At 39.6% G+C, this 12,524-nt stretch overlaps 2 protein-coding genes across 2 annotated transcripts in view; one reads left to right on the plus strand and one right to left on the minus strand.

Moving 5' to 3' along the window:
* Positions 1–60: 60 nt before the first annotated feature.
* On the minus strand, positions 61–8,076 carry zgc:193690 (ATP-dependent RNA helicase DDX19A). The gene is made up of 11 exons (XM_039801489.1): positions 7,878–8,076; positions 7,658–7,721; positions 7,358–7,550; positions 7,171–7,263; positions 4,608–4,710; positions 4,395–4,509; positions 4,097–4,274; positions 3,344–3,581; positions 1,048–1,210; positions 749–940; positions 61–655 (listed from the first exon to the last, which is right to left on the minus strand). The coding sequence occupies exons 1-11, from the start codon at positions 7,938–7,940 to the stop codon at positions 594–596; spliced, it is 1,464 nt and encodes a 487-aa protein (XP_039657423.1). The 5' UTR covers positions 7,941–8,076; the 3' UTR covers positions 61–593.
* A 3,356-nt stretch (positions 8,077–11,432) lies between these two features.
* Positions 11,433–12,524, plus strand: part of vwa5b1 (von Willebrand factor A domain containing 5B1) — a 33,375-nt gene continuing 32,283 nt past the window's right edge. Inside the window, exon 1 of the mRNA XM_039801491.1 lies at positions 11,433–11,702. The gene's annotated coding sequence lies outside the window, so the exon portion shown is untranslated. The remainder of the gene's footprint in view (positions 11,703–12,524) is intronic.

Genomic DNA, 12,524 nt, shown 5'->3' on the forward strand with positions numbered 1-12,524 from the left:
AACTGGTTCATTCTTTTAGAAATATACATGGTCTTACTTGATAAAAGGTGCCAAAACAAGTTTAATATGCAACAATATATTTATTTTTTTAAGCACACAAAAAAAATGAGCAACAGCTCTGGCTTCACAGTCATTGATCAAATTAAGTTATCAGTAAACCGTCAACTACACCTACGACTGAAAAAGGCATTTAAACCTTAAAATGATTCAAGTCACTCAAGGATATTTTATCTGAACTCAACCTTGATCTATAGATGAGACACATCCTACAGTAAGAATTCACCTCAGATTATCTAACAAACATTATCACCACTCCTCTTCTTAAATGCCGTTTTAACAGCTAGTGATTGCTTTATAGGCTCTGGGAGACAGCTTAAAGGCTTAAGGTGACTTCAGTGATCAAAGTCGGACACATCAAATTAAAGAACTTTGGCAAAAATGACGGCCGTGAAATAAGTCTGCATAGTTAATATTAGTATGCATCTTTCTTCTGTAAACAATAAAATGCAAACAAACCCTGGAAAGAACTCAGGTCAAATATGAGGTAACACGTCTAACGGCGTCAGGCTTTGGTAGTGCTCGTAGCGAAGCATTCAGCTGATCAGGCTTTCCATTTCTTCCAGATTGCTCGTGTCAAGTTTCGTGATTCTCCGGTCTGTGGGAGAAAGACAGAGAGATAAAAGTCACCTTTTGGAGCCTTACATTCGGGCGTTTTTAAATGATCAAACTGAAAGAAATGGGAACATACTGAAATGCATCTCAATTTGGTTGATGACATCCATGCTGTGTTTGCTGTCAACCATGTTGACGGCAAATCCCCTTCTGCCAAAGCGTCCTGTGCGGCCAATCCGGTGAAGGTAGGTCTCATTGTCGGCGTTCCCATCCATGTCCACAGGCAGGTCAAAGTTGACCACAAGTGACACCTGTTCCACGTCAATACCTGTAATAAGCACAACCGCAAATGGGTTGGAGATATATACATATACATGTATATATACCCTCACCTCCCACCATGAAGACGTTCTCATTTCTAAGTCTCCCCCTCACCCCTGGAGCACACGTTTGTGGTCACCAGGACCTTCTCCTTGCCGTTCCTGAAGCGATCGATGACGGCAGCTCTCTGCTCCACGGTCATTTCCCCGCTCAGTAACGCCACCTGGTGACCCTCGTTGGTCAGGTTCGCAGTCAGCCAAGCAGCCATCTTGCGAGTCTGAAGAAAAAGTACCTGCTAAACTTAATTGCTCATACTACATCCTGTCAAGTTTGGGGACATTTTCCTGGAATTGAAAAAAAACAAAAACGTATTTAAAGCTATAGTGCGTATTTTCTGTCTCCACGAATAGGAATTCTAAGTAATGACAACAACACCGCTGGCGCGTCCACATGATATAGCCTTCTGTGATCATGCACAAGCCCCCCCCCATGCAGTTGCTAGTATGCAAGGATCAAATAAACATGACGGACTCTTCAGAAGAGGTAATTATCTTCACTCGAGCTTCTGCGCAAGAAAGTCACCCGACGACACAATCTTCTGAACACAGCCGTACTGAGAAGTAAGAGAGAGTTGTGTGGAGCCGACAGTCTTAATTAGCTTTGTAGCAACTCATTTGGCATTGGCTTGAATGTTACGGACGTTCATTAACATCAAAAATTTACGCACTAAAGCTTTAAAATAAATCTCAATTTGTCCTTTTCGGATGTTTCGATCATACTTTGTTTTGGCTTATGCAGAATGTTCTACTGACAAAAAGATCTCATCTGTCAATTTATCAAAATTCAAGACCCCATTTACAATTGGCATTGACATGCAATCTGTATCTGGATATCCTACGGTGTAACTGCATTAGAGGTGGTTTGGCTCACATTGTGATCAGATCTGAGCCAGGTGGAAATGCAATCCGTACTGTAACTGAAGCGTGACCAGGACGCACACTTTTTATTACCTTGACTGTGAAATCGGATGTTTTTTTACAGATGCTGAACAATGACACGCAAATTTGAGTATTGACATGTAGACGGTTGCAGGTGTTTGGTGTGGGGCGGAGTGAATAATACATTACTCATAGTTATAGGTAAAGTGCATTGGGGGGGGGAAACATCCGTAATAACGGCAGGTATATATATATATTAAAAAATATCTCTAGATAAGAAAAAGCATGAACCACAAAACCATACAGAAGTGGATTGGAAAATTGCCAACAAGTGAAATATTTGAGCAAAACTGGCGAATGAGTAGACTTGGAAGGTTCCCCTACCTAATTCTGCCTCTTCCTACTAGCTCAAACTGCCCAACCAAAGCTACCACTAGGGTTGGGTACCGTTTGGATTTTTACGATTCCGATGCCGAACCGGTACTTTTAAAACAATTCCGATTCCTAACAGATTCCTAAACCGATTCTTGAAAAACTGAAAAATGACACTAAAGAAAGGCTCTTTAATGGAGTTTTTTTTTTTTTTATTGAAAATTATTTTAATTTAACAATACATTGATATTGTTATAAAGTACTTACATATATAATAAGTAAACCTAAGTCACCTAACACATAACTACAATAATTTAACAATAAATAACAGTTACACTATTAACAAGTAACAACAAAATAAATGTTGGGTTGGTATGCCAGCCAGCTTCAAACTTTAGCAGTTCTTTTGCATATTTGCCTTCTCTGGCAAGATACTACACCTCTCATCACGTGCAGTGAATGGTTAATATTCTTTTACGTCCGTTTTGGTGAGCCCAATCAGCAGCGATTGTAGAGTGCATGTCGGAGAATAGCATGGACACGCGCTTCACACCGAGCAGGTACACGCGCCACTTGGCAGAAAAGGGAGAAAGAAAAAAAGAGTCTGCCGCTGTCCAGAGTGACAGAGGGAAAATATTTCAGCCGGAACCGAAATGAGGAACCGAAATTTGCGTTCTACCGTACCCAACCCTAGCTACAAGTAGTAGCAGTAGCTAGCAAGTCTTGGCTCGCAAAACGTGATTTTTCAAAATGAATGCCTAATACTTGCTCTCTACAGGAAAAAAAAGAGCCCAAACAGCAGCATTGCTTGCCTTCACGTGGGACGTGACAAGTTTGTTGACAAGTCCTCCAGCCCTGCCTAATGAATTTGCATATTGAGATCGGACCACAACGCAAGAAGAATGGAGATAACAAAAAAACAATCACCAATACCAGGTGTGATGGAGAGGCCCGCAGATCGGATGTCATGATCCAGATCATGTATCCAGACACAGATCACACATCACCATGGTGTAAATGGGGTCAAACAGTGACGGAGGAGTTTTGATTTGTCATCATAATGAAGTGTGTACTAAGCGGGATTAAAAGAGCTGACTTACATGGCAGAAGATCATGGCCTGTGCAATGGTAAGGCTCCCATAAAGATTACAGAGTGCTGTGAACTTGTCCTCCTTCTCCCTACAGAGCACGTAGAACTGCTTGATTGTGTCCAGTGTCTCCTCCTCACGCTTCAGCCTGATGATGTTGGGATCGGGAACCACCTGCTCTGCAAACCTCCACACAGAGTCCTCAAAGGTTGCAGAGAAAAGGAGCATCTGGCAGTCCTTTGTCAGCTGTCTGTACGAAGAAAAGAGGGACACAATGCAACAAGAGATGCTTGTTGCATGTAGAGCTGAAACAATTCCACATTTTACTGTACAATTAATGAACTCAGAAACAATTGCAATTAACAATATAATTGTCTCTTTTAGTCAAATTTAAAAGACATTTTTTTGTTATGTATTACTCTTTCAAACATAACTTTTTGAATAAATCCCAGAATACTGTACATATTTTGGTTATATTACTTATGTGAGCCAGATAATTTAATAACACAGCTACACAGGCTATGAAGTAAACCACGCCTCTTTATTGTCATAAAACATTGAATTTTGTTTCTTAAATCAACATAAAATTGCCAATTACCATCAACAGTCATAGCCCTTAGGACTTTAGCTAATGTTAGCAATAAATAACAGTTGAAAAAAAGAAACGGCGATTACGTAAAAATAATTGTGTAGTAATTGTTACAGGCCTTTGCACGGGACAAAGACAGGTGTTATAATGGGCAGGTGTCTCGGAGAGGAACCCACCTATGGATCCGAATGCTCTGGTCCCGGTGGCCTTGCGTGGCGATCATCACATCAGCCTCGTCGAGCACAAACATAGTAATCTTCTTGGGGTCAATGAGTTTGTACTTGGTGCACCAGTCGAGGACTGTGCCTGGTGTTCCGATGACAATCTGCTCCTGCAACTTGACGCCTCGCTCCACTGAACAGAACGCAGAATTTCATGCAGTGACACAACCAACACTGGCTCTCTAATGACTTGAAATAACCATTTTGCCGCCAATTGGATCAGATGTCATAACAATTGTGGTCACATTCTTACGTCTGTTGCCCCGAATGCCGTAAGCCAGTTTCACATCAGGGCACAATGCCCCCATTTGCTCGATTACTTGGCCGATCTGCAGAGCGAGCTCATATGTTGGCGCGATGCAAAGGCACTGAAAGAACCAAACAGGTTTTAAATGGTGAGTGCATATCGGCGTCAACAACGGAATGTGGAGACTGGCTGGCTCAGCAGATTACGTGTTATGCTTACCTGGGTCCACTTATTGTCCGGGTTTACATGGCTGAGCATGGCAAGAGAAAAAGCAGCAGTTTTACCCGTGCCAGACTGGGACTGGGCGATCAGATTCTGAGGTCTGCAGCCAGAGAAAATACACACACAAACAGGGGAATAAATCACTGACAAACGTCACAAAAATGTTTTTAGAACTACTGTAAAGACAATAGTTGCAGTCCATTTTAGAGCTTCAACAATTAGTCAATCGGCAGAAGATTAATTTGCAACTATTTTTGACAATCGCTTAAATCATTTAAGTCATTATTCATTATGCCGAAAACTATAGACGTTTATTGACGTCACCTCAGACATTAGGATATTTTCGTGGCCATTTTTCACAGTTTTCTAATTTATTACAGATCAAATAATTAAACAGGAATATAATTGGCTTAATTACAGCCCTAGTCCATCTACTTCATGCCAAATTTGTTTTTACATGTTCTCATTATTGTTATAGTACAACTTTATAGTTCCAAATCTAGTTTACAATTAGTTGGCCAGAGTGGCAAAACCATTTTATGTATTAAAAGCACAATGAATTTATTTTTATTTTTAGTCACTTTAATGTGCTAGATTCTATCCACTAAAGCCAAATCCTGCACTGAAATGCATTTTCATTGAATTAGTGCTGAAACGATTAGTCAATTAATTGATTAGTTGATTAGCCAATCTTTCAAGTAATTTTTAAAGCAAAAATATCAATAATTTGCTAGTTTCAGGTTATCAGTTGTGAGGATTTACTGCTTTTCTCAGTTTTTATATTACTGTAACTTGAATATCTTTGAGTTTTGGATTGAGTGTTTGATTGAACAAAACAGGTCATCTGAAAACAGCAGTTTGGGGTGTAATTCAAAGATACAAATGGACTCAATGATTAATAATGAAAATAATAGTTGCAGTCCTAAATTGAATACTCCTTGATAAGCGATTAAGTGCTGTCAAGTAAACTCAACCTCCAACATTCCTTCAAAATAGGACCCCAACTACTTATTTTGTGGATACATTTTTTTTTTATTAATTGAATAATTATTGAGTCTATAAAAATGTCAGAAAATAGAGAAAGAAAAACACATAGTCCAAAGATGATGAAAAACACAGAGTCCAAAGATGATGATGTCAAGTCACTCATTTTGTAAAATAAATTGAGCGTCCAGCATCAGCTGCTTGCATCTATGCAACCCACCTCCTCCCCAGCTCCACCTTGTTGTGTATAACGTGGCATAAGCTTCTAGGTCATCGTTGCCGCTCTGTTCATATGGGGGAATAGCCTAAACTGCGCAAGCGTCCCCTAATGCTGCTGCTGCTGCTGTCCCGACTCTCTGCTTTTTCATAGTGCTCATGAAAGGTCAGGGGACTCCTCTGAACAGAGCCATACAACCAAATTTGATTCATAATTTATTCAATTAAATTTTATTCAATAAAGCATTTTTATTGTCTGTGTTGTTCTTGACTTTAATGGACCTGAAAGAAATGCAAATAAGTTCAATTCATAACATAAAAGTATAAAATAAAGAGCATCAAATCCTCACATTTTAGGGGCTTGAACAAGAAAATATTCAGTATTTTTCCTTGATAAACAACTTTAACAATTGCTTGATTATGTTATGTCTTATGTCTGTCTCTCTGTCAATGTCTTTTTTTGTTTTTTGTTTCTGTCTGTGTGTGTGTATGTCTGTTTCTGTATGTCTTATTTGTAAGCTGCAGACATCATTCTTACTGTTGTGTTTTTATTACGTCTCCCTCCTTCCCATCTTTCCTCTCTGTGTTTTTTGGTCCTGGGACACGTTCTTATGTCTCAGCACATTGTAATTTGAAAGAGCACCATGGGATGGTGCTCTACCACCCTATGTGACTATACTGAATAAAAACATTTGATCGCAAAAAACAATTGCTTGATTATGAAAATGGCTGACAATTAATTTCCCAGAATCCAAGATCATGTTGTTAAGTCCCTCATTTAATTAAACCAATAGTAAAAAAGAAAAGCAAAGATAATGAATTTAATGACATAAGGGAGAGAAGATCAACAAATCCTTACATTTAAATCACTTAAACTTGCTATTTTTTCCTTGGGAAACGTGTTAATTGGGAAAATAATTCTACTTTACTTTATTCCCTTATAATGCCCATATTTAATGCTGTCTTTTTTTTTTTTTTACTTATCCTTGCACTGCTATATAGTTTTTATAATACTATGTCTACATATTGGACTTATCTGCACTACCACCATGACACACACTCTCATAGAGCACCTTACCATAAAGCACCTTACCTGCCCTGTCACTGCAAGCGTCTCATGCTTATACATCCCTTAGTACATTCATGTGGATTTTTTATTTTGTATTTTTTCTTTTATTGTCCATATTATTATTTTTTTGGTTATTTGTTCTTTGTTATTTTATCATCCTGTTTATGATTTATGTGTATGTTGTGTGTGATGTCTAAGCTACTGGGACCTTGAATTTCCCCTTGGGGATCAATAAAGTATCTATCTATCAATCATTTTCACAATTAATTTCCCAAATGAAATTGAACTCACGGCTGTGCCAACATCATGGGCAAGGCATTCTCCTGGATCCTGGATGGTCTGTTGAAACCCATGTTGTACACGCCCTTCAGTAGCTCAGGTTTCCTATTGGTCATCAAGTCAAAGAAGCATAGTGTGTGAGGAGGAAAAAATAAACAACGACAACATACATGTGTTTAAAAGTCAATGTCAAACTCACAGCCTCAGCTCTTCAAATGTCTTGACGGAGTAGAGAGGAGAGGTGGGGTCCCGCTGCAGGACCTCCACCTGGTTTCTGTTCCGCACCAGAGAGCGGCGGATCAGCTTATTCAACAGGGACTGTTCAGCCAGGTCCACTTTTTCTGCCTCTCTTTTCGAACCTCCATTTTCAGTCTTCTCTGGCAATATGTTGCCTGCAACAGGTGGAAACACCAACAAAACGTCAACCACCACAACTAGCGTTACACGGTAAAATGATTATGTAACGTTGATTAAGTTTACAATAACAAAAAACAGTTACCATTTATGTCTCCTCTTATGTTACGAGGACCACGCAGTCGCTCAACTTTCTTTGAAAAGTCAAACTGTCCAGAGAAAATACATCATTAGCTTTAATGATGCAACAAACTGCGTGTGTAAAGCAGATAGCACATTTGGCTAACTTGCTAACGAACGATGAGCAAGTTAGTTAGCCCGTATTTGATGTGACTTTTGGAGATGTTTGTCACTTTCAAACTTACCTGTGTGGATGGATTTGTGGCTTCTTGGACATCCACAGCAACCGCCCACGAGTCTTCGGACATTTTCAAACATTAATTGTGCGTTTCTTTCGAAAGAAACAACAATTTTTTTTTATCAAAAGTTTGATGTCAGCGTGAATGATGTGCGTCAAAGTGAAGTGACGACGTGCCGCTGCTCCTGACCTGGACCAACCGCGACCCGCTGGACCACACCACTGATGCTGCCTTCATCGCATCGGAAATATCGCAATTGGTAAGACCTGGGTCTACCAGAAGCAACCAATCGAAGTGCTGAAAAGCAGAGAAATAGGTAGCTACTGGTTACTTTAACGTCAGCTAATGTTAAGATTAATATTGTTACATAGCTTGCGGTGAAATGTAAAGAAAACCCCTATTCACAACTGGGTTTACCCTTTAATGACTATTTAAAAATTATAACGATATAAACTGTACATTATTTTTTTTCATGATCTTCTTATGCAACTGAAAAACAAATTACCTATGTTTATTTGTTTTAAGAACGAAAAAGAAACACCTGAATGCATGAGAGCTTATATTTACGAAGCTTATAGGTGTACTTGAAGGCACCGTAGTATTCCCACCCTGTTTGTTGAGTGAACCTGCTGACACACCCATTACAGACTACATAACAACTACATGATAAGGTAATTGACCAATCTAATCTTTATAAAAACCAGTAAATGCTCATGATATGCATTATAACAGATTTATTTTTGCTTTGTATGTCATAAATTTTATTTTTTATTGACGTCATCTGAAGTGTTTTTATATTTAGTTTCCTCATATCCCTCCCAGTTGTATTCTTGATTCTATATGAATCTGTATGAGTTGAAGTGTTTTCAAGTTCATATTAAAGTTTATTTGTAGGCCTTCCGTTTTGTCGTGACATGTAAAGTATTGAGAAAAGCGATCTATAAGTATTCATTTTCATTATCATAGCTTTTTTCACAGTAGCACTGCAACTAATGATTATTTTCATTATCCATAATTCTGCCTGTTGTTTTTATGATTATTGATTATTATTTTCCGTATAGTATGATTGTTAAAGGCAACATTCCACTTTTATTTATTTATTTATTTATATTTATATTTATTTTATTTATTTGTTGATTAATTGTTTGGTCTATAAAATGTCCATCACAAAATCCCAGGTGACATCTTGAAATTGCTTGTTGTGTTGACCCAAACCTAAACATATTCCATTCATTATCACAAAAGAAGAGGAAATGCAACAAATCCCTAACATTTGAAGAGCTGAAACTGGGAAAATGTTTGGCATTTTTGCTTGAAAAATAACTTGCAGATAACATTTTCTGCCAATTGACTAATCGTTTCCACTCTGATACACAGCAGATGAACTCAGTGCTTGACATGGGAAGAGAATTAAAAGATTAAAACATTCATCAGAACTTCCCGTTCACCACATTAATTAAGAACATGCCTGATTACCTAATGTTTGATGGGAATCACCGTTCACCATAGAGCTGAGACAATTAGTTGACTAATGGGTGAGTTAATCGTCAAAGTAACATTCTCTGATTCCAGCTTCTCTAAATACGAGGATTTACTTGTTTTCTTTGTCTTCAATCAATCAATTTATATAAGATAAGATAAGATAAGACCAACTTTATTGTCTGTCACAGGTGACAGAAATTTTTCTTTGACAGGGCAGGCTCAAATGACATAATATACTGTACATATATGAACATAAAAGATACATATAGTAACAGTATCACAAACATTGACTGTGCAGATGTACAAAATGCAAAAACAGAGGAAGAAGAAGCCTGGATGCCATCTATATGTTTGGCTGTTCAGTGTGCTGATGGCAGTGGGAATGAAGGATTTTTTTATGTGTTTTTCTTTGCAAATGGGACCCTATAGTGTCAACCCGATGGCAGTAACGGAAAGGATTGGTGAACGGGGTGGGTGGAATCCTGTGTGATTATAGTGGCTTTCCTGAGTACTGACCGGTGTGAGGTTCTGTTAGGGGGGTTTGGGGGGGGGGGCCCATTATCTTGTTGGCCTGATTTGTTATTCGTGCAAGTTTTTAGTTTTTTTTAAAGATATTTTTTTTGGGCATTTCCAGCCTTTATTTTGTACAGGACAGCTGAAGACATGAATGGGGAGAAAGAGGGGGAATGACATGCAGCAAAGGGCCACAGGTTGGAGTCGAACCTGGGCCCGCTGCGTCGACGAGTAAACCTCTATATATGGGCGCTTGCTCTACCAACTGAGCTATCTGGGCACCCATTCATGCAAATTTTGTTTTGTGTTTGATGGCGAGGGCATTGTACCAGGCTAAGCTATTGAAAGTGAGTATGGATTCAATGAGTGACCGGTAAGCCATGGTTAAAATGTCCTTGCTGACACTAAAAGCTCTAAGTTTCCTCAACAGGTATAAGCGCTGCTGGGCTTTCTTAAGCAATTTCCTTACATCACCTTGAGCTTTAGGAATGTTTTCGGTCAACTGTCACTATTTTCTAACAAATTATAGAACAAATAATCAAGAAAATAATCTACATCTATAATGAAACTGCAGTCCTATAGCTCAAAGTCACTTATATCTATAAGTGACTATCTATATATATATATATATATATATATACTAAAACAATAACCTGCACATTTAAGTGGAATGTATGGCCATCAGTCCTAATATTTGGTTGCTGTGAGACAGAGAGAAAGTGAATGAGCCGTGTGTGTGTGTGTGTGTGTGTGTGTGTTAGTTGGTGTGTGACCATGTTTGAGAGGTTGAGAAACAGATAGACGGTGAGAGGGAATAGGGAATGAGGGAACGGAGGTGGGTGTGCAGACCTGGTTTTATTGGCTGCAAGTTAATTCAATTTGGAGGCGGATGCTGAGCCAAGACACACACACACACACACACACACACACACACACACACACACACACACACACACACACACACACACACACACACACACACACACACACACACAGTATATTTTCACGGCAACCAAAATGATGACACATATTACACATATTAATTGTCATGGTAACCTCGCAAGAAAACAGATGGATCAAACCAAGTGATCACAAAAACATAGAGACAGCCAAGCGCCTACATTGATTTAAAACATTAGGAGTTTTTCCAATCACACCGGAGAGAGGAAGAGAGAGAGAGATCATGGGTGATATGAGGGAGCCATGTACTGCTGTACCTCTGAGCCTTTTTTTCCACTCTGGTGTTAGAGTCCATCTAATACACTCTGATCCCATGGCTCATATAAAGGATACCTGAATGGTTCCTGTCATCGATGTCAGGGAGGGCTGCTGGAGTGAGTGGGTGCTGCTGATGCTTTGAATGCGTATCTGATGGGAAGGGGGATGTTTATTGGAAAAACTGGACCCTCTGTCTCAGCCTCCCCCCCCTCCCCCCTCACCTCCCCCTTCTCTCTCTCTCTCTCTCTCTCTCTCTCTCTCTTTCTGTCAAAGCCCTCCAACTCCAGCCTCCACAGGGAAGAGGAGGAAGAAGGGGAGGTGGAGATTAAATGAAACAGTTTTTGCAACCACATGTTGCTTTACTTGATTGAACTGCTGCTGCAGCTCCTGCCTACCTTTCCTTTCTTTGCATTGTACGTCCATTGTTGCCACTGCATCTGTAGTTTCTGCCACCTGTGGCTGCGCTCCTATTCCCTCTACGCCACAGAGAGAGAGAGAGAGAGAAAACAAAAAAGGGGAGCTGATAGAGGTCGGGGAGGAGGAGGAGGATATCTTTCATGATAAGTGGACTTCTGACAGAGAGATCCCCGCTGCATACCCAGTAGAACCAAATGAAAGGTAAGACAATGAGGCTGATGCTGTGATCATATCTGATGCATTTCAATGCCGCAGTGTGTCTCTCTGATGATGCATATATTACACATTCCTGTCATTTGTCTGAAATGAAGAAAAGGTCAGCCAGTCAGATAAGTAAAACTACTACTGTTGATCTTGATTTTTACAGTGCAGACAGATATGAAAGACACTGTGTTTCAACAGGTGGATACCACAGCATCTGCTCTCTGTTTTGACACTAATGAGTGTAGAGGAGTGTGGCAACGCTGATGGGAAATGTTGAGAGCTGATGGTTCGGTGGTCTTTTAGCAAACCCAGGAGGGAGGCAGGGTGATTCATGTGACTGAGTCAACCGGGACAAAAATCATCCTGGGACTGCTACTTTTAACACTAATTACTATGAGCTTACAGACCGTAAAGAAAGGGATGCCTTGGAAAAACACCTGTCCTGCAGCTCAGGGATATGTAGCTTTTCTTTTTACACATACTGTTAACTTATTCAGAATTTGACTTCACATCACCTTTTGTCCGCACTATAGCTTTAATTTCACAGTTATTGATGTTCAGTATTTGTATCTCAGCACTTCTGTTGTCATCTTTTCACTGACAGCATTGGGATAGTTTGCAGACCAGCTGTGCCTGAATTAAGTCTTTCTTTTATCCACCTGTACAAGGAGACGTAGTTTGTATAGAGGGACAAAGGGATGTATTCCTGTTTGCGTCTCAATCTGTGGTTGACCGGACACATGATGGCACTGTTGAGACAGACAGCCAGTCTGTAATTTCATCTGTATGACCTTTTCCTCGCCATAAATAACCATGTGG

This window comes from Perca fluviatilis, chromosome 5 (genome assembly GCF_010015445.1).
Source record: "Perca fluviatilis chromosome 5, GENO_Pfluv_1.0, whole genome shotgun sequence".
Classification (NCBI taxonomy): Eukaryota; Metazoa; Chordata; class Actinopteri; order Perciformes; family Percidae; genus Perca; species Perca fluviatilis.